This window comes from Cupressus sempervirens, chromosome 11 (assembly GCF_028749045.1).
Source record: "Cupressus sempervirens isolate cs-2001-9-10 chromosome 11, ASM2874904v1, whole genome shotgun sequence".
Lineage (NCBI taxonomy): Eukaryota > Viridiplantae > Streptophyta > Pinopsida > Cupressales > Cupressaceae > Cupressus > Cupressus sempervirens.
Genome location: NC_143128.1, coordinates 742424953 through 742452416, shown reverse-complemented (window position 1 = coordinate 742452416; position 27464 = coordinate 742424953). Strand labels below are relative to the sequence as shown.

The 27464-nt window shown below is 36.2% G+C and overlaps 1 protein-coding gene across 1 annotated transcript in view; it reads right to left on the bottom strand.

Moving 5' to 3' along the window:
* Positions 1–3367: 3367 nt before the first annotated feature.
* LOC149531769 (exocyst complex component EXO70A1-like) overlaps positions 3368–27464 on the bottom strand; it is a 66550-nt gene continuing 42453 nt past the window's right edge. Inside the window, exons 8-12 of the mRNA XM_089810534.1 lie at positions 15685–15885; positions 15420–15519; positions 4321–4430; positions 3821–3967; positions 3368–3673 (exon numbers count right to left, since the gene is read on the bottom strand). Coding sequence (XP_089666660.1) covers positions 3556–3673; positions 3821–3967; positions 4321–4430; positions 15420–15519; positions 15685–15885 — 676 coding nt within the window. The 3' untranslated portion in view covers positions 3368–3555. The remainder of the gene's footprint in view (positions 3674–3820; positions 3968–4320; positions 4431–15419; positions 15520–15684; positions 15886–27464) is intronic.

The window sequence follows — 27464 nt, the reverse complement described above, 5'->3', positions numbered from 1 at the left end:
GCTGACTAGAGATGTCATAAAGCATGGAAACATGGGAGGCGAGGGAGCGAAGGTCTGGGGTGGACGAGGGTTGGGAGCGACGAGGGAACATGATGCACCAAAACAACTTGGGACAATGAGTAAGCTTGTCACAGAGGGACCTACATTGCGAGGTAATGAATGACCACTTCTTATGGCAAAGAAAATGATAGTAAGAGAGTCGTAAGTCCATGAAAGTGGGGGAATGAGCATCAAAGGCCGAGTGCAAGGAGCGATGGAAAGTTTTACAAGTATCATCATACCATTGGTTCATGGAACATGTATTCCACCCCGTAGATCTGGGGGTGGAGGAAGAGGGGTGGTGGGGGATAGAGAGGAGAGTTGACTCCCAAATCGTGGAGGCAAGCATGTGGAACATTGTGGACACCTAGTTGTGATCAGTAAAGCTATCAGAGCAAAGTAATCATCTCACAAGGAGGATGAAAAGGTCTTGGTCACTCTCATAGAAGCAGAAATGAGTAGAGGGTGGAGCAAAGCATTAGGGGAGGGAGAGATGGGAGGTAGAGGGTGAGAAGAAGAAGACACATGAATTGAGAGGCTGAGGAGAGTGTGATTGGCCAAGGGGAGGCGGGAGATAGTAAAGTTGTGGATGAGAGGGATGAAGAAAGCAAAACTAAGAATGTAGTCAACCACACTCGCACCCCCACTATGAGGCCAATAGGTAAAAGTCTCTGAGCTTCAGAAACAAGATAGGTCGTTTAGGATCACCAGGTCAGAGGACTCACAAAGATGGAGAAGATGGCGATTAGGAAAGAGGCCCAGTGTGATCCTCGAATAAGTGTTGAAGCCCCATACTGGTAAGATCTCTCTTCGAAGTACAAGTCAAATTGAAACCACAGTTGTGTTAAGGAGTCTAAAGATCTCTAGTTTGCACTTTGAAGTCCCCTAAGATGATGACGTCACCTATAGCCCTAAACTTGGAGATGAAGTCACATAAGTCAGTAAAAGGGTCCCCATCCTCCACATTGTGCAAGGCCTAAGGCGAGGAAACTGATAGGAAGTAACAAGCAGCAATGAAAATCTCTCTAATGGCAATTGGTGTGACCAATGCGGATCCACATAAATCTAGCATAAGTATCAAAATGAACCACTGACCTAGTGTTGAATAGATCATCTCTAATCAAACAAGCAATGCCACCATAGCCCTGTACACCCTCAGAAGCGCGGACCCTCTCCCTACAAATTAAAAGCCACTGATATCCAACATAACCTGGAAGAGGACGAACATGACTCTCATGTGTCTCAGTGACTACCAGGATATCCGCAGAACCAACAGCATCATGTAAGAGACCCGGGTCGGACCACAAAGAGCCATTACCATTCCAACAGTTGATAAGAAGGGAGTTAAAGGAGGGTCCATCCTTGACCAATTGCTTTCGAGGGCGTCATGAGACCTTGGGAGCCTGTCTCGATTCCCAACTGCTAGAGGGAGAATCCTGAATAACTGCTGAGGTTGCAGATAACTGCCCTCTTACCAAAGAAAAATTGCACAATTCCTAAGTTTATCTTTCTCCCTAACTCTAATTGCAGTTGATCATTAGGCTTAATGACGAGATTAGTGCATGCTACATTCTTACATCCAATTCGGTCCCTTTAGGCAGCGACGGCAATGGCAGTGTTTGGCTGTATCGTGATAAAAAAATTCTCCAGAAGGGATATCTCTGGAACCTTGGAGTGCTTGCTTAAAGGACCTTCGATTAGCTCCTTATTCTTGCATTACAAATTGTTGTCCGTGGTTGGAGTTCTTCAATGCTACAACTTTGGATGTTCAAACATCATGGGTTGAGGGTTTGTCAAACGGATTCAACTCGAGGGAAGAAGCAGACACATGAACATCTTTGTGCGTAAATGCTTTACTGAAGTATGAGTTGTGTTTAATGCTACCTCCAAGAGAAGTCGGAGCCATTAATGCAATGAAGAGGGCTCTACGACCTCAAAATTGCTGGTTCAAACAATAATGGAATGATGGTTACTTTGTATGACCTGCATACCCATTTTTCTTAGTAGGGCTATGTTTGGTCGCTTGTCTCTGTATAGTGTAAGGTTGATGATGTGTTGGGGGATAGATGTTAGGTGGCAGCTATGAATGGGTTATGCAATGAATTATCTAGGCTTAAGGCCTTGTTTTGGCAGATGAAATTTTTTCTTTTCGAATCAATAAAAATTAGTACTTACAAAAAAAAACTTAAAATTAAAAATAAGAAGCAAAATTCTGGAAAAAATATTCAGATCAAAAGAGGCTCAATTTTTTCTTTTAAAAGCGGCCAAATTTTATGAACTCTCATCAACCCACTCTGACACCATGTTATCAATGTTGTGTTATTAAACAGAGGAGATGAAGTTCTTTATATAGATATACAAAAATGATGTTTCTTAAAAAACAATCATAAACTAAAGACAATAATAGAAACTACATAATAAACTGAACACTAAGTAAGATGACCACTTAAAGAAACATAATATTCTAATAAATTATTTTTAGCATAAGCCATACAAATATGGATGTTCTTGCAAACTAAGATTTAACAAGTGGCTTGTCAAGCTCTATTTTGCCCATTTCCACCACCTAGAAATAAAATAATGACAGCTCTAATTACTGTAAAAGCTCGTAAGATGTATAGTGTCATCAAATGTTTGATAGGGAACAACCCTCAGTCTTTAGTAAGTACATGCTATATTTCTTGTCAATATTCTATAATTTAGAATATCCATGTTCAGTATGAAACCATCTTGAGGCTGACAACATGCATTATTTATTTGTCGAAGATAAGATCAACCAAACTGGTAGTTTTCTAGACAACATTCAAAGCAAGAGATCAGGCATTGAAAGGAATATGAAAACAGTCTGAAGACTGATCCATTGGTCCCTTCGACAAGTCAGTCTTGCGAATGTCATTAGAATCATTTGTTCATTTCTGGCTGCTTTTATTTTCTTCTGCTCACATTGTTTTGTGAATGGTACTTAATTTAAAATTTTATCAAGTTAATGTACAAGTCATACAAAAGGCAAACCACAAGCAGTAATCCAACCAGGAGAAGTTAGATTCATAGTCAAATTCCAGATTTTGTAAGAAAAAGCCCTCCAGAGAGAGTAATCGGTGCTCTTGACATTTTACTTTCAAGATTCTGATTGCAGTCTACAGCATTTTAACGAGAAGCTTTTAGAAAAACAATTTATTTCAAAGATCAATATTACAAAAGCTTCAAAAAAATTATCTTGTCGTAGACATTGCAACATTTTTTTTAATAAATTATTAAATACAATCAAGTTGCATTCGTCAAGATGTGGTAGACAATATTGATCAAATTAGATATAGTGATGCTCAAATTTTGATGAAAAACGATCAAATTCCTCAGAATTGATTTTATTTATAACAGCAGAGGAAAGAACCACCTCGAAATAATCAATTAGTGTTACAAGCATAGCTCCTGAACTGGAAATAGTACAAGTAATGTCTAATTGCACATTAATTTACATGAAAATTTATTCAAAAAATGTACAAACTGCTGTTCCACCTATCGCCTTAGTTCAGCCCTTGGTTTTCCCTCAAATAATTCACTTAGCATCCGCTCTAAATCCTCCGGAGTATATTTTATGTATTTCTGAGGAGTTTTCCCAGTGTCTATCAAAGACCTGAACCAAAGTTGAGATGGAATCATAAGTTTTTCAATCTAGCTAATCTAAATGTGCATAATATTATAGTTTTCAAACTCTCAAATTCAGACAAAACCAGTAACTATTTTATTTAATAGACTTAGCCACAAACATAAAGTAACATACCCAAAACGCTTGATGAATGAGCGATAAGCTGGTAAGATAATTTCAGCCACTGCTAAACGTAGGGACTCTCGCAACTCACTATCAGGAACAGTCCATTGTATTTGCCGTGAGTGAAGCTCTTCAAATTGTACATTAAAAGCTCGGAATCTGTACAAATTAAAATAAAAGACAATTCATGTTACTGCATCACAAACAAAACACACTTCATCAACCCAATCAGACAAAATTATGCTGGAACCATTGGCTGTTCCTCTGGAACTTATCCAGTAGCCCTGTTCATTCATTCTTAATGAGTTTTGCTTTCAAAGGAAAGAGAAAAATAATCCTCTACAAATCAAGAAAATACAAATTAACAAAGTGTATGGAACGAATCAGCTTAGGAATTTGTATCCAGGAAAAGAACTGACAAAATCTTGAACATGAAATATTCATGACATTCGATTTACTAAGCAACATTGAAATGATTCACCTAGAAAGACCAACAAAAATTGATAACGAACCTTTCTTTCAATAGAGCTCTGGAAACACCACTACTAGTGCTGCCATCAGCCGATCCAGGTCCACCACTACCAGAAGAAGTCAAGCCTTGCACGGTAAGGGCTTGCAAAATCTGCAAAAAAATCAATTAGTAAACATAACCAATCCGACTCTTAAAACTACACAGAACTGTGTTAACTTGTTTAAAACATAAAACAAATTCATAGTTTGGATATCAAATCTACTTCCAAAAAAGACCAAGATTGTATAAGAATATTGAATTTCCTTCTTGTTTGGTTAGCAATTACCAACAAACAAGATTGTGTAAGATTCTAGAGGTATATAGTTGTTTAGATACCAATTACCAGTAACCAATGTATTGTCTTAAAATGGACGCACTTGCATTTTAAGACTTTTTAGTACCCTTTTCCATAATTCCTCGCTTGGACCATGGATGGACCTGTGCTCAATGTCTCTTTTTCTCTTCTCCTCTTGCATTTCACTCTTATTCTTATCTCTCTCTTTCTGACATGGTCTTCTAGGTATTATCTCACTACCCTTTTGACCATATCAGTCTGTTATCTTTCTACCCTCTCATGGCACTTTCTGTGGCATGTCTGACCTGTTCTCCAGGACCAGGCCGACCTAGTCCCCAGTGTTTGAGGGGTTTGGGGCCCAAAAGTCCTCGAGTTTGCTAATTAGTTAATTATACTCACCGGTCAGCCTTGGTTGTTTTGCCGCCCGAAAACTAGTATATAAGGAAGCTTGGGGGCTTCATTTTCATATCTCATCTCATTCATGACATCTCATCCTCAAGGCGTTCAAGCATTCAAGACAAGGAGTTCAAGCACTCAAGCAAGCAAGCAAGTTTTCTTCATGCATTCACAGATTCTTTGAGAGCATTTCCTCTTCAAGATCTAGCTTATTGTTGGTCATCAAGGGAGGAAATCTACATTGAAGCATTTATTATCTTGTTCATTCATACACATTTACATCCATGGCTCCATGATATGTTTATGATAGATCCATTGCAATTGTGGAAATATCCTACATCCTTCATACCGAACTCAAGATCTACAATATAACACATTTACATACATTAAAGCAATGTGAATCTCAACATTTTTCTTGTTTTACAGTCATTACATTTACATTTCTCAATTACGGTTAATTCCTTAACCTAGGGCTTGACCAAGGGCCCTCATCAAACCCAAACCCCAAACCTTTATTTTCTGTGTTGATTTGCAGGTTGGGAGCAAAAAGAATTGCAGATCTGGAACCTATAGTTCGCAAGCTTTCTAGAGTCGTCAGTTTCAGAGTCTTTGACTCCGTCAACTTGGTTGTAGGATGTCTTTCCAAGTCAACCTAGTCCTTTAGTCCTGGATTCCAGGGAGATTTCTGGGTTTTGTTCCTTTCATTATTTTATTTTGAGATCTCTGATCAGAAGTTCAGAAAAAGATTCAGATCATCGAAAGTTATTAAGCTTAAATACATCTTCCTCTATGCATTTTACAATAAGTCTTTCATATTTTATTTCCTTTCATATCTTTACCCTAGATTTGCATCTTAATTGGGCTGATTGACTTTACATAGCATCTAGATTTACATTCTTTAAGCAATTAGTTCAATTTTGCATTCACGTTATCCTATTATGGGTCTAAGAGAGTGTATTTCTTTATATTGCATTCCTCTTTACAACCCAGATTTAGTATTAACACTCTTCTCCCTTTTGGGTATTAGCTAATCTAATTTGGATCATAAGTGGAACCATACTTGGAAATCCTCCTCTTTCGCTCACGCGTATATTTTGAATGGCTCAGTGCCCCGTAAAGTGGAGACCTACATCCTATTAAAGTGCACTTCCATTTTACCACTGCACAACCAAGACCAAGATTCTGTAAGATTATTGAAGTTTGTAGTTGTTTGGATGTCAATTACCCGTAACCAAGACCAAGATTGTGCAAAATTATTTAAGTTTATAGCTATTTGGATACCAGTAACCAAGGCCAAGCTGGAAGCTTTAAGATCAGCATCCCTCATATACAACCCCTTCTTAGATTTGCTCATCATAGCAGGTTGCAACAAGAGAAAGCTAGCACGAAAAGGATGTTGATTCAAAATTATAATCCCAAGGGCCCTAATTAGAAATTTATTGATTAATATCCCCAACCTTGGACAATATCTCAGATAGTAAGATGGATATTTATCTGCCTTATTACTGCACATATATCTGACCTTCGCTCAAAGATACAGATTAAGCCTAGATCTCCACAGTTGGGCATCTCTGGCCTACTCTTACTTTTTAATGTTTTGACCACCTTCTGTATCTCCTCCTAAAAGAGTAGATTATCCAAAGAGGAGGTTACTTAACTTGTCTATGTGTGCTTTGTATAGTTTATTCAACTGATTATAGTTCATTGACCAAAGGTAATATTTCATACCTAACATTGCTTTTCAGTGGCAGATAATAGCCTTTTGTAAATATTTGTCAGCAACAGATGTCCTTTGGAATGAGAGTTATTGCAGGAAAACTTGCACAGCTGTTAGTCGGTATTTATTGAGAATCTCAGAATGATCTTTTTTTTTTTTTTTTTTTATTGTGATTTGAACTTGGTACCATATGTGTGCCTATGACGGCACATATAGGTAACATTTAATTTCCATCAGAAGTTGTCACATAAATTATTCCTTGCTAGTATAGTGGTGCTGGGAAGCCATTTTTTAGAGACCACAAGGGATGGGGGTATATAAAAATATTTAAGCTGTGTTTCATGCAGGTGTCCTGGCCCTCAAACCGCTGTCCCCATCACTAATGGCAGTTCAGGCACAGCAGCAAGGCAGGTTATGTGCCTTGTCCGTCCCAGCAATTTTCAAAACATTTCAAAAATATGTTACAGTAATATGAAGCACTGCAGAGGCAATTGACTGTCCCCGTAAGACAAGTTTCTAAATATTTTAGAGAACAAAATCATTCATAAAATTAAAAAAGACTGTCAAATAAAATGAGATAGAAGTATAAAAATAAATATTTCATGACAGTAAAATAGCAATAAAATTAATAATGACAAAAGTGTCAGCTGTATGGCAGCAAAAAGGAAAACATGATTCAGATTCATAGCTAATGAGAAAAGTGATTCAGATTCATAACTAATGATAAAAGTTATGTAACAATTAACACTAACATTAATAATTTGAATTTCATTTCATAGTTCAAACTTTCATCCAAAGTCTCAAAACTGTGTAATTTTCAATATGGTAAGAGTCATTAACATCAGTTGCAAAAGAGATTAAAGGTGCATTGGCCAAGGTATGGTAAAGTATATGGTATGGTACAGTGTGATATGGTATGGTGCAGTGTGATAAATCTCAGAACTTCAAAATAACATCTAGGGTTTTTACTTCTTTCAAGTTAAATATTCCAAAATTGACCAATTCACTATTATTGTTGATGCTTTTGCAGCTTCTGTCAGATAATCCTATGACACAAAACTATTGAAGATACATATATATATTTAGTAAATATGAGATCAGATTTATATACTATACACATAATATATAGATACATAAAGTATAATTATTATGTAATGCTGGAGAAATTGATATAATGATGCAAGAGAGAAATTAAAATAATAATTCTCATTATATTAATCACATAATAATCAATAGACATGTCCCATGAAGGCACCTGTCTCTCCTTGGCTCTTCCTCAATATAAATGCAAGAGAAATCGCTGCCTTTGGAACACACAGAAACTCAGGCAATGCTATTACATCTGCAGCAATCATTCCTCAACATGGTATCAAAGCAGGTTTTTACCAGGCCTATGAGACTTCAGAATTATGTTGAAATGGCCATTGGAGAATACAATTGGAAAGTCTCTGTATTAGAAATTGCGGAAATTATGTTTGCTGCTAATCAACCAAGGATGAAGTGTTATATATGATAGAATATTTCTTGGAGGAGCCGATTTGGACAGAGAAGACAACAAACAATTTGGAAAGAGCGTAGCATCGATAATGATGGGAGAAATATGAAGAAAATCAGAATATTACATTCCAGAACAGGAACAGCATCCTACCTTGACTAGGAGCATGGACCCAAAAAAAACATGGAAGAGAGATGGTCCAGTCAGTAGCAAAAACGATCGATTCCAATAAGAGCTCTTTCATATTCATACCTTTCATCTTCTTCAGAATCGTCTTTCACAGGAACATAAACAACTTCCTCACCATCATCTTAATCAGCAGTTTCATACATGGTGTCATCTTTTTCTGCTAGGTAATACCACCAACAGGGCCAACATATAACTGAGATAACAATAGGTGATTTGGAGGCCAGTATTGACATGAATGGAAAAAATCTGCAAGGAAGAACAGTCGGCACTAGGAAGAATCTGAGCATCCTAGCCGTTCAATTAAATAGTCACAGAAATATTATTGAGAGTGAAATACCAAATTGTAATATCAAGATTATATTGAAACAATCCTTTGTTTCATCAAAAAACCATAATATACATTATATATAGATCATCTTGCTTTTCAGTTCACGAGAAATCAATTCATGGCTCTAGAGCATGTGAGACATATGGCTCAGAAGGAAAAGTAAGATATATAAATTATATACATTTATAAGGAATAAGAAATATGAAACGTCTTGTTAATGTTTTGTAGCTTCGGTCTGATAAACTCTCGTGAAGATATGTATATATAGTTAATATATATGAGATGTATATATATAGATATATGTATTTTGTTATTATTTATATATTAGTGAAAGAGATAATATATAATATGCATATATATTTATAATGCTTAATATTATGAATAGACATGTCCCTGAAGAAACATGTCTATTCATAACTCTTTCTCCATCTAAATATATTTATAGCTGCATTTAAAAAACATATACCAAAAACATGGCAATGCAATTACACTTGCAGCGATCCTGTTACTCAACATAGTATTAGAGCCACCTGCAAATGTAAACAAGTATTTAAAAAATAGAAGCTTGCAAACGTGATGTGAAATTAGGTCATCCCTTCTACATTTGCATGACCATATCTAGCCTCGCTGAAGTTTGAACTAGAGAGTTTGAGTTACTACTCGAAGAAGGCAAATTGGGTCACAAGTTTTACCATGATCAGATACCAGCCAAACCTTTTTGGATTCAAATCGAATGTGGGTTCCAAGTCAAACCTTTCCTTCATGAATTCAAACATATTTCATTCCTACTCCTTGCTGCCACATTGTTTGTCATTCCTTTTGGGAAGCAGTCCCGAATATGATGTACACCTGCCAGGCTGTGTATTTCATGGACTATGCCTTTTGTAATGCCTCCATGACTGCGCCCTTGCTGGTCGCAAATGCCCGGTATGGATTGTGAAATACTATTCACTAGAGAATTTTGTAGCGGCCACTGGGAAACACCTTGAGGAATGGAGTTGTGCCCGCAAGGTGAAGATGTTTCATTACTCTTCCGGAATGGAGGTTGTAATGGTGGCATTGGGGATTTATGAGATTTTTAATTTGTTTGGGTTTGGGAAAAGTGTTGGGGCAAAGCATCGTTATCATACCAATCATAACCATGTTGCAGTGAATCAACCCAAAGGAACAGAGACATGGAGGGTAATCGATACATATCTGGTGAGAGAATAGTGAACGGAGAGCAATGAACCAGACTGCCTTGCATGATGGATAACACTGTAGGTTGGAAAGAAGTGAGAGTTTTCAAAGGTGCAGAAGAAGCATATCATACTCTATAAAAACCATTGCCAAACACATCACCGCCAACGTGGAATAGGGGCAATACCCCTAGCCAAGGTGATAGGAGAGTCACTGACATAAAAGGACATTAAATGCATAGGCCCTGGGTACGTTGGGGACCCGCCTATCAACGTGACTCAACTCCACCTTATTCTTATAGTTATCATACGTAGAAGATAAGGGGTTTTTTTGATAAAGAGAAGATGCGTAATTAGTAATGGAGACGTAAGAATGTAGAAGATAATATTAGAGCGATGACTATAAGCTTCTAGTGTCAATATAAGAGATGGATACATTCTCATTTGGCCGAAACAATGGAGTTGAATGCATCTCTTAGTGTCAGTATGGGAGACGTGTATTGTTACTCATTTGATCAACTCTACTTAAAAAGATCATCACTATATACAGAAGGTGAAGCTTAGAATAGAATTAACTCATCATGAATTGAGTATAAGAATCAAAATTCTAATGTTCTTATAGTTAAATGCAATAATATTATTATTGAGAATCATTTTTAAGTTATTTTTATTACTATAAGAGCTATTTGCCTTGATCTTTTCCTCTGAGAATTTTATTGCAGAAAAATGATGATTTATATTAGATTCACAGGGAGTATGACAGTTCATCAAAGGCAGCCTTGAAAAGAGAGGGAGCAGATGTTCATTCAACCTTCGCTGATCTCGATCGTATATGAATCCTCTAGTGATCAATAAATTGTAGCAGTCAATAGGACTGTAATGCATGAATATATCTCATGACTGTGATTTAACAGGCCTACCCCTGTGTACATCATGAGGAAGTGACGACTTCCAAATGATGTCACTTGTATTTGCAGAAGTTATTGTAAGGTGACAATCTTACAATAACTTGTATTATGAGATCAAACAAATTGAGTATATGGTGAATGTCTTGCATCTCAACATTCTAGAAGGCTATTACTCAAAGCGTATTTGGTGAATATCATTGATATCGTAGGAGGCCAATACTCTTGATATCAGATGTGATATCAAACCTTATTTTGAGTAACTGGTGAATATCATTGATATTTTGGGAGACCAATACTCTTGATATCAGATGTGATGTTAAAACCTTTTGGGTACTTGGTGAATATCATTGATATTCTAGGAGGCCAATACACTTGATATCAAATGTGATATCAAATCTTATTTGAGTACTTGGTCAATATCAGGTATTGATATTCTAGAAGACCAATACTCATGATATTGAATGCAATATCAAATGGTGGAAAACTTTTGAGATATCCTTAAAATTTGTCATTCCTACTATTACCAATTGTGTAATATATGTCTTGTGTTTATTCTCCCTAGCTAAAAGGGAGTGTTAATGTTTTGTAGCTTGGGTCTAATAAACTCCAGTGAAGATATATATATATTAGAGAAAGAGATAATATATTATTTGTATATATAATTATAATACTTAATATTATGAAAAGACATGCCCTTGAAGAGACATGTCTATTCATAACTCTTTCTCCATATAAATATATTGATAGCTGCATTTGAAAAACATATACCAAAAACATGGCAATGCAATTACACTTGCAGTGATCTTGTTACTCCAACACGCCTTTGCATAGTTCATGGGAAGATCACGACAATGTATATAATCAGTTGAGTTGGCATTACTTGTCATGAACTAGAATCTGGTCACATCCATTAGGGTAGTAAAGATAATAAATTGGTTGCTTCCAATAGAATATTTAATATTTATTATGGTATTTGCATTGTGATTGTACCGCAAATTGAAAGTTTATAGTAGTGCCAGTAATGATTGAAAGAAACAAGGTGGTGTAAGGTTAGGCAATATCGAAAATATCTCAATCAATGATAAAGTAGATTATCAACTATCGACTGGGAAGAAGAGAAAGTCATGGAATACAAAGAAGGGAATAGATAAGCTATATACATTGAGGAGACATTACAATTCAAAAGTATATTACAGTCATAGCTATCTACTACATACTCCCGCAAGGTGGCAAACAAATAGAATGAATATACACTTCTTCAATCTATATCTACGCATTCAATTTGGGTTTGTATTGAGCTTAGTCATATATATTTCAATCTATGCATCACAATCTGCAAAGTGGACAAGATCAGTTTAATGGAAGTCTTAATCTGTAAACGGAAATAAAATAAAGAATGCTCTAATAGCTACTCTCAAAGAACTTGTAGTCTGACATTTATGATTCCGTCCAGCAACTCTTGAAATTGAAACTTCCTAACTGACATGGACAGTTGTAACTGATGTAAGCAACTGATTTTGATATAGAGTTGTATTTATATAATATTTGAAGTCGGTGTTGGTGTGTGAAAATAGAAGCATGCCATATAACTGCGATGAGAGTCATGAGTGTGCATTATAAGAAAGGAGTATTATATCCGGTGTGTAATGAGTCGAGTATCAGGATTGGTGGACACTCATAGATGAATGGTTATCTCATTAAGTGATGTTAGAGCTCAAATCTATTATAATAGTGAGATACAAAAGCAAAATAATCTTGTACTTGACCTTGCAAAGTATTTGTCCCAACTTTTTAAGATAGACGAGAGAGGGGACATTACTATGGATTATACAAGAACTACTACTGCCATTAATACAGCTGCAGAAATGAGTGGAAAATGATTGATTGTCTCTCCTTGGAATTGATAGTGACTGAAAACTATATAAAATGAAGTAGGAATTTTACATTGTAGGGGGAATAATAATCAATTTTTCATTCTCATTGTTTGACAAATGCTTGTTTGGAGGCACTTTCGGATTTGTTGCATATGGACCTTCATTGGAGCAACTTGTATCAAAGATGCTGATGTGCAGATAAGTATTTATTATTCTTGAGTAATACATTTATCTACTCGTTGTAGCCTCTCTCTTATTTGTGTTTCTATACATACTATAAAGAGCTATTTGCCGTGATATTTTCCTTTGTATTTGGAGATGTTCTTGCGGGGAAAGAAGAATGGTATATTAGGCATGCTACCAAAAATTGTGCAAGACTCAATCTTATGATAGTAGCTCCAAAGAAGTTTTGATCTAGGATTCATTAGTCATTTGATGATCATGCTAGATAAAGTGAGGCTCTTGAAGCAAATATCTTTGATGATTGAGATTATGAGTATCCTTCTATATCAAGAGGGAGCCTGACATTTCATTAGAGGCAACCTTGGAAAGAGAGGGAGCAGATGGAGGATATGTTTCAGTTGACTTCTGAAAAATCTTGATCATATTTATCTAGAGGGAGTAGACCATGTCGAGATAGATTCTCCAGTGATCAATAAATGTAGAAGTTATAGGATTGTGATTCATGAGATGAAGTTCCATATGTGTAGACTAAAAGGTCTTTATGCTAATGCCTAAACCATAGATGGATACTTGGACTACTATTCATTCAAAGAACATTATCACTGAAGATCTCACAACTGATATTTTCTCTAAGTCTTCTGCCAAAGTGAAGTTCGTATATTCTTGAAGACAAGCTTGGAGTTATGGATCGGAGCCTTTAGTGAGAGGGACCCTCAACATCAATGATCACCTAAGATGTACTTTAATGCAGCCTTCTCTATGAGAGAGAGTTTGAGGTGAAAGCCTTTGTTCCAACTTTTGGAAATGTTCATGGTAGATGTCATGTGATTTATGACATGACTCTGTAGAAACATCATGGAAGGTGATGATCTTTCATTGATGTTTGCTTGTGGTTACTATAGTAAGCTGACAATCTTACAATAGTCTAACCTTCTATTATGATGGATATCATATGGTTGATGTATATGTGATGTATTGTATAATTATATATCTCATGGTAGATTAACATTTGTAAGCAAACCATGATTATAATGTTCCCATGGTAAGTATCATAGAGTGATATGTGTGCACATACCTAATGAACATTTTGAGTATTTGGTGAATATCATGCGACTTGATATTCTGAGGCCATTACTTCTGATATCATGAGATGATATCATTATAAAGAATATCTTCTGATCAAAGATATCCATAATCATGCCATTCTTGATATTACATTGAGGTAATATCAAATCATGTGTTTATCCTCTTTAGCCAAGAGGGGGCGTTGATGTTTCTATAGCTTTTGTCAGATAAATCCTATGAGATAAAACAATTGAAGATACATATATATATTTAGTATATGTGAGATATGATTTATATACTTAACATATATAATATATATATCTAAAATATAATTATTATGTAATGCTGAAGAAATTAATATAATGATCTAAGAGATATTATGTGCGCACACACGCGCACACACACACACATACACAGTCATAAATAATTGTCATTATATTAGTCACATAATAATCAATAGACATGTCCCATGAAGGGACATGTCTCTCCTTGGCTCATCCTCAGTATAAATGCAAGAAAGATCGCTGCCTTTGGATCACACAGAAACTACAGGCAGTGCTATTAAATCTGCAGCGATCGTTCCTCAATAGTTATTATGAATTTCTATTAGCAGTGTAACCGTTATCTATGGCATCTTTCCAAACAATTAATATGACAAGCTACAAGCACATTATATTTTCAAAGGCTAAAAGGCTTGACTCATATATATGTGAAATCTGATAAGAACATGGTACAATAGTACATACACAAAGAAATCACTTTAAAAAATGCAGTATAAAGCAACTGCATAAGACACAGCATGTAATGTAAATAAGGTAAGATGTAGAGACCTCTTTTGTGTTCCTTTCCTTTTAGTTGGTATAATTTCTTTTCTTTGATGTAATATAAGATGCCTTTCTTCCTAAAAAATTAATGCACTGTTTTGCACAATATATATATTGAGAAAAGGATTGAAAAACTGCCAAGAAAACTAAACTATTTATAATTTTATTCATACCATCCTACAATGTTAAACAGATTCAAAATAATATGTTACATGCGGAGTTGGTGGATCTAAAATAAAATATATGTCTAGAGTCTAGGACAATGCAATTTTATAGAGCAATGACTTATAGAATTGTCTCCATCCAGTTCCTTCCAAGGACATCTAAATGTCCTAAGATCACCTCACTTCTCTTTAAAAACAAGAATAATTGAATACAGAAACCTGATTCCTATTTGTAAAAAAAATACAATGCTATTATTTAATCACACTCCTGTTCATGTCTACTTTTATCTGAATGCGTTCCACAATGCAGGTTTGTATACATGTTTAATTAGTTAACAATCTAATCCAGCTACATTCCAAAGTTGTCATAGCTATTCATTGCTGTACTTACTTTTTCCTGTGAATTTATAAATAATGAACTATGTAAAGGCTTAAATTGTATAGAAATCATATGAAATTTCTACCCTGATTCACAGAAACATACCTTTCCCCAAGCAATTCTTCTATATTGGTTGGCATGCTGCTGTACTATTCGACGGTGTCTCTGTACCCAGTCATCACCCAGCAAATCCTTTGCTTCTGACCTTTATAATAGAGGGAAACAAACTTTAAATGCTTCCACAGAACAAAGCATCAAAACACCCAACGTGCTATTCATTTCAATGAGCTTAAATTGCAACAAAATAAATTAAACATATTCAATCAATAAAGATCTTACTATTATTTGCAGAAATTTGATATCCACTCACCTTCTTACAGATCTAACCATATAGTGAATATTGTTCATAAGAAAGAGTTGTGTTAGTGCAGGATCCTTATACTGCTTTGATTTCCCATCCAGATTGGTCTGAAGTGCAGACATTATTCGCATTGTGGCAGCTGCTAACTGAGAATTTGACTGACCTCCATTCTCATTTTCTTGAAAAAGTTGCTTTAATGTGGATTGGTAACTGCAAAATACAGAAATGTGACAACATGTAGCTTCCACAAGATCACAAAATGTTACTTCCAAGATAAACATAAATATGATTCCCAATACACAATATTTAGAAGAAAAAAAAATGCAAAATAATCCTTCACAGCTGGAATTCAACTTAAAGCTTAAATTACACTTGTAGTTCAATTGCTTGTTGACTTTTTATGTCCACAAACTTTATTAATATCTCAACTGCTGAGACGTGATTAATATAATTTTCTTAAATATTTAAGGTCCAAACTTTTGCAATTTAACAACTAAGTATCCACTGCTTCTGTTTTAAATAAATTTTATTTAACACACGGTTGAATCTTCAATAAATCTTAAATCCCCCAGATAATTGGGTCACCGATTAAAAAAAAGGTGATCATTTTAATTACATTTCTCTTCCTTGGCAAAAGGAAAAATTTCCCATATTAACAAACATAATAAATGTCATTTGGCAATTCCGTCTTCATTCCTCTACTAGCAACCCTAGGGAGTTGGAAAATGTTTCATTTTAGCCCCCAATTCTAATCTCCCCTAAAGCTGGATTTGGGACTAGTATAAGGCAGCAACAAAAAAGCAGTTTCTAAAAAGTTATTCTTCCTAGACATACTATTGAAAATGCACATAAAATAATTCAAAATTTGCCATCTTTTCAAATTTCAACTTTTCGGGGTTCATTGTTGAATTAAATAATATCAAACTTTTCATAGAATTCTTGGCTCCATTTTAGGTTGCAAAGCACCTCCTATTGATGAAATTAGGGGTACAATGTCAATGGACTGAGAAGAGATGATAATGGACTGAGAAGATATGATAAAAGGCACTGTGCCGGAGAAGAAGCACTGCAACATGATGTCTGAAGGATTGGTTAATGTGGAAATTCAGATGCCCATCACTTTTCTTGTTGCTTCCTCTGAGTGGCATAATTTTTCCTAAAGACTTGATTGCGTTAACTCAAACTAACAATGTTAAATTTGTCTGTTATACCTATTAGCACTTAACCCAACTTCTCACAGATATTACTTATTATGTACCTGCAGGAAGACTTCTTACATGGAAAAATTCAAAAACTCATATATTTTAGGACTACTAATTAGCTTATAGTCTTTTATTGTGGACATTTCATTCAATAATTGTAATACAATCTTCCATCTCCCTGAAACAAGTTTTAACTCACCGTTAAACTGCTGGAAATACTATGGAGCAAAAATTTAGTTCCATAAATGAACCACGTAAAACTTGGATTAATATCAGCTCCACTCTAAAGTAAAAGTGGATATTGTCACATGGAAATCTAAAAACATCACAATGACATTAGAAAATCAAATTTATTACTCCAATGAAGCAGCAAGCAAGATGCACAAGTGAAAAGGAAAATAAAAATAAATCTATGGTCATACAACAGGTGGTCTTCTGGACCATATGAAACTGCGAAGAATATAGAGATATATTTCTTTACATTATAAGGTTTGTTTTATAAAAGAACTGCTGAATTGCAAAATATGATAGAGGATGTATCTTAGTTACCGGATTCGTGCCCAGGACGTTGGATTCGGATTCGAATCTATCCAGATCCGGATTTGTGGCAGGATTCGTCCAGATTAGGACAGGATCCTTGTTTTGGACTGTGGATCCATCGACCGCCAATCCGGACGAATCCACTGTCCAAAACAAGGATCCTGCACGAATCTATCACAAATCCACTCAGATCCTCACGAATCTGTCATGAATCCCCAAGGACCCACAGGCCAAACTTGAAATATATATATATATATATATATATATATATTTAATGCATAGATATCTATATCTATAAATTTTATATATATACTCACAAATCCTAATGGGAAAAGAAATCATGAATGCCCGAATCGGTAACTAAGGTATTATAAAATTTTTAAAATTGATTTTTGGGTAATGTTCCTGTATTGATTACAAAGATTATGATCAAGTATAATATAAAATAAGATGATATAATAATAATGCAAAATTTATTAAAATATAATAATACCATAATGATAATATAGTAATAATCATGAACAATCCTATATAATTGTTATACGTATATTATAATTTTAATATATTATATTTTATGAGTTTATTATTATTAGTATATTAACAGATATAATAATAATAACATATTCACAATATTGACCTTACAATAATCAATATAATAGATTTTAATTATTATCTAACAAATTATACAATGCTAAAATACATTTACGTTTTACCTATCAACATATTCTTGAACCTTCTATAGGTACAAGTGCTAATAATGTGTTATGTTGACTTGTTAAGGGAGAATGTAAGAAAACATAACCAATTAACTCTGTTAAACCGGGGTACATCCCAACCCTTCAAATCTCCTTCCCGTAAAGCATTCTAGGGATGGTGGGATGTCCCCAAACTGTCTCCCTTAAACTAAGAACATGTGGAAATGTCTGAGAACGTGTCCTTGAAATTGGGGACGACATGAAACACATTGGGGACGCTCGATCATCCTCGAGGCAGCTAGAGATAAAACTTGACCGTCTGTCTCTAGTTGGAAAGCAATTTTTATAATGTTCGAAAGAAAAAAGAATCATTTATAACATTAAAATAAGGCAGTGAAGTCTACGAAGACAGCATTATAACAGCAGAAATAAATATACCATGACATCACTATAACAGAAACTAAATTAACCACGAAAAATGACACCAATAACTGTCGTATAATAGCAGTGTAACATGGTGACACATCCCCCCACCAAAACCAAGCTGCACCCGAGATAGGGGGACGGCATCTCGGGCGGCGCCACTCAAAGCGCCACCTCCGTTGGACACGGTGAGACGTCTCCAAACAAGGGGTCGAAATCTCAGGCAACGCCACCTAGAGCACCACCTCCACTAGAGATGGCAAGACGTCTCCACATCCCATGTGGGTGAGGGGGGACGTGGTCCCCTTTAAGTGTGGGGGGACACTGAGACGTCTCCCGCGGCAACAAGATGGGGGACATTAAAAAAAAATTTAAATAAGGCATTATTTTAATTTTTTTGGTTCTATTTTTGTTATAATGGGATGTGGGGCCCATTCCTTCCTCCTTTGTTCAAATGCCTTTTATTCTTCATTTTTATTCACATTTGCATTTCTCATTGTTTGCAACAGCAAGAAGAAGAGTGAAGAGCTGAGATAAGGGTTTGTGCAAGAGTGTAGAAAGTGTTTGCAAGTGAAAAAGGAGAGCCTAGGAGTATAAAGTAGAAGACGAGGGTTTAGCATCTTGTTAACGGAGTTTTTCAAGCAAAAGAGGTCTTTTAACTTCTTTTTTTATTTTCAAATGCATGTTTATAAATTATTGCTCAATGTTTTTAGTTCTAAATGTGAGTTGTTTCATTTTGTTATAGTTATCATTCATTCATTGAATCATTTATAAATAATAGATTAAGATTCTTGATGTTTCATTTTGCAAATTCTTGTTATTTAGTTTCAAATTTTAGAAAATTTAAAGTAGGGCATAAGCTGAAAGTTTGTTAATTAATTTTATTTTTTTCATTTTGTGAAATGCAGTGTCAAAATGAGCTCCCACTATGATTCTCTTAGTGACATTGGGTCTAGGCCAAATCAGCAAGGGGCCCAAACTAGTTCCACTTCCATGGGTAGTGAATTTCAACTACCTAGTACTCCATCTATCAATTGCCCCTCCCCATCTTTGGCACAGTGGACTAGGGGTAAGTTGGATACAAAATCTCCTCTAAAACAAGTTGCCACTAGAATAACAAGCGGATCAGCATCAGGTGGCACAAGGGGAGATGCAATATTTGTGGTGATGAATGGTATGGTAGCATCACTAGAGCGAATGCACACCTCCTCTTTTGGATAGGTAAAGGTGTTGGACCATGTAAGTTTTTGAGTGAATCCAAAAACTTGAACTTGAGAATTGAATTCAACAAGGTTTGGGGAGTTCCAAATGACTTGGGCATTCCAGTGCCTACTACCTTGGCTGGTAGGCAGCAGGTTCATACTATACAGCAAGTGCATGAGCAACAAATACACGAGCAACAACACCGACACATGTCTTCTTCTAGACCACAGTATAGAGCTTCAGCTACTACATTGTTAGGGGCAGCCTCCGTACCTTCCTCTACTTATAGCTCTATGGTGTAGCAACAGCCCAGTCGAGCAAGGGAAAACGCAGGGCACAATCTAGTAACAACAACACTATAGCAGATTTGTTTGCAGCCCAGACAAGAGAGAAGTTAGATGCATGCATTGGGAGCATGTTATTTGCCAATGGCATTCCAGTTCGTATTGCTCGGTCTCCTTATTTTAAGGAGGCATTTCAGAATGCAGCAAAAGCAAGGTTACCATCATATGTGCCACCAAGTGAGCACAAATTGAGGACTAAAATCTTGGATGATGAGTATTCCAAGGTTAGTGAGTCCATGGAGAGCACGAGGGCTATTTGGTAGGATTCAAGGTGCACAATTATCATGGAAGGGTGGACAGACATTAGACACCATCCACTCATCAATGTCATAGTCACATGCACAGAGGGCCCATTCTTTCTTAGGGCAGTTGATTGTTCAAGGCATCGAAAAGATGCTGATTTTCAGTTTCAGATTCTTTGGGAAGCCATTGAGGAGATTGGGCCACAAAATGTGGTCCAAGTAGTGACAGATGCAGCTCCTATATGCAGAGCTGCAAGGAGGCTTGTTGAGGCCACATATCGACATATTTGGTGGACTCCTTGTTGTGTGCATGCTATGAACAATGCTCTAAACGACATGGGGAAGATTAGTTGGGTAAAGGGAGTGGTGAGTGATGCTAGAGATGTGCAAATGTATATCTGCAACCACCACACCTCACATGCACTATTTAGGAGCTTCACCAAGGAGGAGTTCCTAAAGCCAATTGAGACACGGTATGCATCCTATTTCATTCACTTGGAGAGAATGCTTGAGTTGCAAGAACCACTACAACTAATGGTTATGACAAATGAATGGAATATGTGGGATGGTTCCAAGTCAGAGCAGAGGATGAGAGTGAAGGAAATAGTTAAGAGTGATGTATTTTGGAGCGATGCCAAATACATTGCCTCTATCATTAGACCAATCTTCGAGGGATTCAAGTATGGTGATGGGGATGCACCTACACTTGGAGAGGTGTATGAGTGCATTGATTCTATGCTTGGGCAAATGAGGGCAGTTGTGTGAGATAAGGACCCCACATTAACCTTCTACAATGATCACATTTGGCCTATTATTCAGCATAAATGGGACAAACTTAACACACCCTTACACATGGTTGCCTATGCATCAAATCCGAAGCGGTACGTGACTAGGCCTGGTAGAGTTACACCACTTCACGATGATGAGGTGATTTATATTATTAACTTATTATATAACACTACTCATTTTAATCATCTTTAAGACTTTCTTAGACTCGTATCATTTTATAAATTAAAATCATTTACATTATTAGCATCTTGATTCTTCTATTTGCTAATAATTTGTACTTTTTAATTTTTTCAGGTGAAGGAAGGGTTCTTCAAGTGCGTAGATAGGATGTATGACCTTGAGACAGCAGCTAAGGTTCGCACTGAGTGGACCAAATTTGCTACTCTTAGGGGTTACAATCAAGCGACAAACGCGATTATCAAGACTATGGCACAAGACGATCCCATTTTGTGGTGGTCAGCTTATGGAGCAAAATCTACAACCACAACACTAGCTATTTGTTTGCTGTCCCAGGTACTTAGTTCCTCAACTTGAACTTATTTAAGTTTTCAATGATCATTGTTCAACTTCTAATTCCCGAGTCTCACATTGGCCAATTAATTTTCATCTCAGGTTTCTAGTTCCTCAGCTTCTGAGAGGAATTGGTCTACATATAGCTTCATCCACTCTCTTAAGAGGAATAAACTTATCTCTCAAACACAGTGTTTTGCATATTGATGACAGCAAGACACGTGTGTACAAGGAGCCCAACATCACGAAGGGATGTAGAGAATGAGGAGCCATCGCAAATTGATGAGGATGCTTTAGATCCAGCCACAGGGCTAGTTAGTGTTCCCTTTTCGGCTCTTGATCTTGGAGAGACTGATAGTTCCACTAATTATGAGTTTCAACTTCCAGTCTCTAGGGGATGATCATTGATCATCCATTTGGCATTTTGATTTGGACTCTTGGAGACTTGTAGTTTTTGTTTGCATTATATACTTATCTTGATATCATGATTCATGGCACATGATACTTATTGTAATCATCTTTATGACATGATTTATGTGATCATTGATTACTATTAAATAGTAGAATCTAGATACTCATACTATTGATCTGAAGACTAATATATATTATAAATTTAAAATTATATAATTTGACGCTCTTTCATTTGCTGATGTCCAATGTTCAATGTTTGTCATTTGATCATGAATCATGATGTTCCAGTTCAAAACTTCAATGCAATGTTCAATGTTTAAGTTTTTTACATCTTTATATCTTATATTGTATAATTGTAGTACATCTTTTCATAATTAGCATTTTAAGTACCGTATGTATAGTATATACACCCCTACTCCCCCTCCCCACAGTCCCCAAATCAAGGCCCCTCTCTCCCTTGTCTCGGAAACTTTTCCCCTCGTCCCGCCATCCCCCTATCCCGTAGGGCAGTGTAACTATGTATAATAGCAATAAATACATCATATTTAGATCTGTGGTCATCCTTAATGCAGAAAAGGACATTTCAATATCCCATGTATCACGACCCTAGCTATAACTCATTAATCATCAAACAAACTCGAGAAATTGTCTTACTCTGTAAGACTTCACAATTTTCTATAACGTAATCATGCCAAGGCAAGTAGAGATAAAATATTAGTTCTATCCTATTAACTACGATGCTTAAGATGATATACACACTATGAATACAATACAAGGGCACGTGATTATTGCAAGCAGTGATTTTATTACTGCATAAATGACAGAGTGGTACTTGTTCTGACATGATTATGAGCAGCAATAGTAGTTATCACAGTATGACGAGCAACTGCTATTAGTAACAAAGACTATACTAGACAAGACAAACTAAAGCCTAAAGGCAATGACAGATTAATTAAGAGGGGTGATGATTCAACAAATGTTTTGCTCTAGCAAATCAGTGATTAGATATGCTTAACTGATGAAACCCATAAGAGAAAGAGTCAGGAGCCAACTGTTTAGAAGAGATCCATTTAGATGAAGTGACACAACCTCGTGCTCCTCATTGGAGAGATGAAGCACCACTCAGTGCTGGAGGCAGGACATCGAAGAAGACACAATCAGCATTAGACCTAATAAAGATTAAGAAACTCAGAAATCAATATATCAAATAGCAGTTTACATGCTAGTCAGATTTTGGTACGACTATAATATATTGTAAAATGATTTAGCTAAATTATTCCGTCTTCATTTAAAAAGTATAAATGTCTGTAGATGATCGATTGTTATGTGTATGCATAAGTAATAATGAAGTAGGCATGTCTAATGAGGATGAAGATTACTTTAAACTTTCATCCAATCTACAATTCCATTATGGAGGGGAAGTAGGGGATATGAGGAAAGCAAGAAGCATAAGGCATTCGGTTTGGGTAAACCTGGGTGGGGCTGGGAGGCTGAATGGCAGGTGTCATTCTCTGTTCCTGGGCTTGATGGACAAACTCAAGGTGCCTTATATGATCTCCCATGGTGCTTCATAATGGCGATAGATTATTGGGGAAAGCTTTAAGGGAATCCCACATGCACATTTTGAATATTATTAAAAGCTAGATTTCTATTTTAAGATTATTCAATTATATGTTTATTTGGTTAACTAACCTGGTTGCAGCTCTCAATCAAATATCAAGTTGACAATTACATCCCCAAGCATAATTTAAACCCCATTGGGAATTCTAGGGCAAATTGAGTAAGAGTCCTCATTGGGGACATTACACCTTGACCATCCCTGGGGATGGCCAAGTGAATCCTGTTGGAAAACAATTTTAAATGATGTTTAAGAAAATCATTCATAACATTAAAAAAAGACTGTTAAATAATGACAGCATTATAACAGCAACGATAAATATATCATGACAGCATATAAAGGCAATATAAAAGAAATTATATTAACCATGACAGGACACCACAAACTATAGCATAACTGCAATAAATATATCATGATTCAGATTCAAAGTTAATGATATAAGTTATATAAATAAAACTGTTATAATTTGGATTTTCTGATTTCATTGTCCAAAAACAAACTTCAATATTATTGTGATGTGAATATCAGGATTTAACTGTGTGATTTTTGAGTCAAACTAGATCCAATGAGTGCTAAGTGTTCCATTTATTCTCATGAGAGATGGATTCATGTTGAATTACTACTCATGAAACATGAGTCATCGAGTTTGACTCAAAAATCACACAGTTAAATCCTGATATTCACATCACAATTTGACTAGCTGTGGAAATCATCTCCTACTTATCAATTCAATATTATTGATATGTATTAAATTTATCCTTGTTGCAAGAGTTGGTCTAGAATACTTTATACCATGCAAGATTGGCTGAGGATTATAGCCACCCAAGATCTAGGCACTTCATGAAAGCGCAAGAGAGATCAACAATGAAAGAAAAATGCTATTCTATAAAAAAAGTAAATGAGATAACAAAGAGAAGCCCTTGGTTCCATAGGCCAAGGTGAACATAGGATTGCATACAATGATGACATGTATTAGTCATTTGACTTGGGACAGCTAACATGACAACCTAGAAAGCAAGAAGTAAATGTGATAACATAAGATCACATGACAACTAGACTCCTAGAAATATTCCTAGGACCTGTGTGTACCCTAAGTAAACTTAAGTAGCATGTGCAATTAAGAACTAAGCGCTAGGCTAAATATCCCTTTGATAACATAAGACCACATGACAACTAAGACTTCTACAAAGAGTTGTAAGACCTGTGTGTGTACCCTCAATAAACTTAACATGTGCAACTAGGACCTACATGATGAACTTGTTAGGCAATATCCCTTTCACACCAAGAGACCCCCTTGAGTGCAACTTAGGGAGAACATACACAAATGCAAAGATGCAAGATGGGTCCCAGCTACTAGGTTGTGTTAGATACCCATGTTGGAATGCAAAACCTAACAAACAAAGAAAAGGAGAAAATCTAGAGGGATAAAACTCATCCTCAAAAGATATGAAAAAAAAATGCTCTCAATGAACAATGAGATAAAGAAAACCCCACGCAAGGAAAACGTCCCCCCATGTGAGAAAAGAAAAGAAACCATACAATCCCCCTACCCCCACTTTAAGTAAAGTCCTTTGCAAACATAGTAGATGCTCGACATTGAATGTTGAAGATGATCCGATCTCATTGAATAATGTTTCACCCCTTAGGAAGGGAAAAAAAAAACTAAGATGGTGTGTAGGGTGTCATCCCATACCTTAGGGGAAGATAGATGATACGTGATGTCTTTAAGTATGCTTAAGTGTCTCCATGTCAACGATGAAAGTTGCCACCATCCAAACAGGCACTCTAGGGCACACTTATGAAGATGAAAATCCCAGATCTCCTAAAAACAAATGTGGAAATATCTCAAAGACAAAAATATCTCACCTTGTCCAAGCGTTACTCATAAGTATCCACACTCATGTCAAGCTGCAAGGAATGATCATGTAGAGAATAAACAAGAGGGTCAACGTGTTCCCTCACAGCAACTAAAGAAGGATCATCTCCATCAATGAGATGATGAATGCAACCAATGGTGTCTCTCAAATTGGAATGTACAACATCCCATGTAGCCATAACTGGAAGACTATGAAAGTCATACTCATACTGCATTGAATCACAAGCAGCCAAAACCATAGCAACACAAGAGTAAGATGCAACAGTACATGACTAAAGGAGATGGAATATCAAGCCACATCTCAAGTAGCCCCAAAAGACGAGAGCATTCCAAGATTCAAACAACAATACTAAATGTCCACAAATAAGTCCACACAAGATACCATAGTGTGTACATCAGTCAAAGGAACAATAGGAACAAAATGTAAGGTCTAGACTCGAGACTGGTGATCAATCTCCCTAACTACAATTATCTCTTTGTTTAGCATATTTGGATTATGAAAAAATTTGATACAAGCTCAACATTCTTTCGCAATCCACCATGACCAATTTAATAGATAGGAAGGATATTTGTACATACAAATGCAAAATGAGGCCACAAGCTCAAAGTACAATTCTATCAAAAAATGGGAGCAATCTGACAACATAAAAAAATTCATGCACTTTAAAGAAAATGGCTTCCTAAATGTTACCACGGGAGCAAGAACAAAGCCCCTAATACTCCCCAAAGGAGAATTGCTCAAGAACACTTGTGACAATTAGCATTTTTTGGAAAACTATGTCCCAAAGCAAAACAAGCAATTGCACCATATAAAAAGCTCAAATTTCTACCCCAAATAAAAAAATGCTCGCAAGGGAGAATCTTAAACATATATTGTGTAACTTGTGGGGCTGTAAGGTTAGAGACTACATGATAGAGTCAGATGGACTATTGGGTAAATCTTGGGTCTAGAAGGATAGGAGGGTGGAGGGACTTTCTCTCCAACAACAACATTTTCTAAAAAATGTTTTCTCTAAGAGAAAAGTCTTCTTAATAGAAAGAAGTGACAAGATTAGATGGTGTGCTTCTTCTTCAGGTGAATATTCTATTAGGTTAGGCTATGAATTACTGTCACATAGAATGGAAGATAGTTTTGAAGCTGGAGATTTATGTTGGCATAAGGAGATTTTGCCTAAAGCAGGGACCTTTTCTTGGTTAGCTATTCAAGGTCAAATTCTGACAAGGGAAAGAAGGAAGAGATTAGGGTTTCACGGTCTAACGCAATGTGTAATGTGTGTGAAGGAAAAAGAATCAGTAGATCATATGTTGTTCCATTGTGAAGTAGTAGACAAATGTCGGAGACATGCGCAAGTTAAGGTGGGTTGGCAAGAGCCTTGGAGAAATTCTCTAAAGGATTTCTTTTCACCTTGGCCACAAATGGGAAAGAAAAATATGCTTGAAAGTGTGTGAAGGATTAGTCCATCAACTGTAATTTGGGAGGTCTGGAGAGAAAGAAATAGGAGAATCTTTCAAGAGTTGTTGGACCCTGTGGAAAAACTCTTGAAAAGGATTGACCATTCCATAGAAGAAGTGGCCAGTGTTGTAGTGTTCAAAAAGGATCAAATGAAATGTGTTTTTACGAAAGATGATAGAGCTATTCAAAAAGAATGGCCAGGGATTAAAATTAGACAAGCTCGAACTCTAAGTAGGGATAAGTCAAAGAAAGAACAAAGACAAAAGTCAGTGTGGGTAGCACCGGAGGAGAGCTGGATCAAGGTGAATTTTGATGGTGCAGCAATAGGTAATCTTGGTAAATCAGGGGCGGGCTTTATAGTTCGGGTTCATAATGGGGAAACTCTAGCCTTTGGGGCAAATCAATTATTCGATGGAACTAATAATGAAGTGGAGTTCCAAGCAGCTTTATTAGCAATTCAGTGTGCAGAGAAAGTGGGAGGTG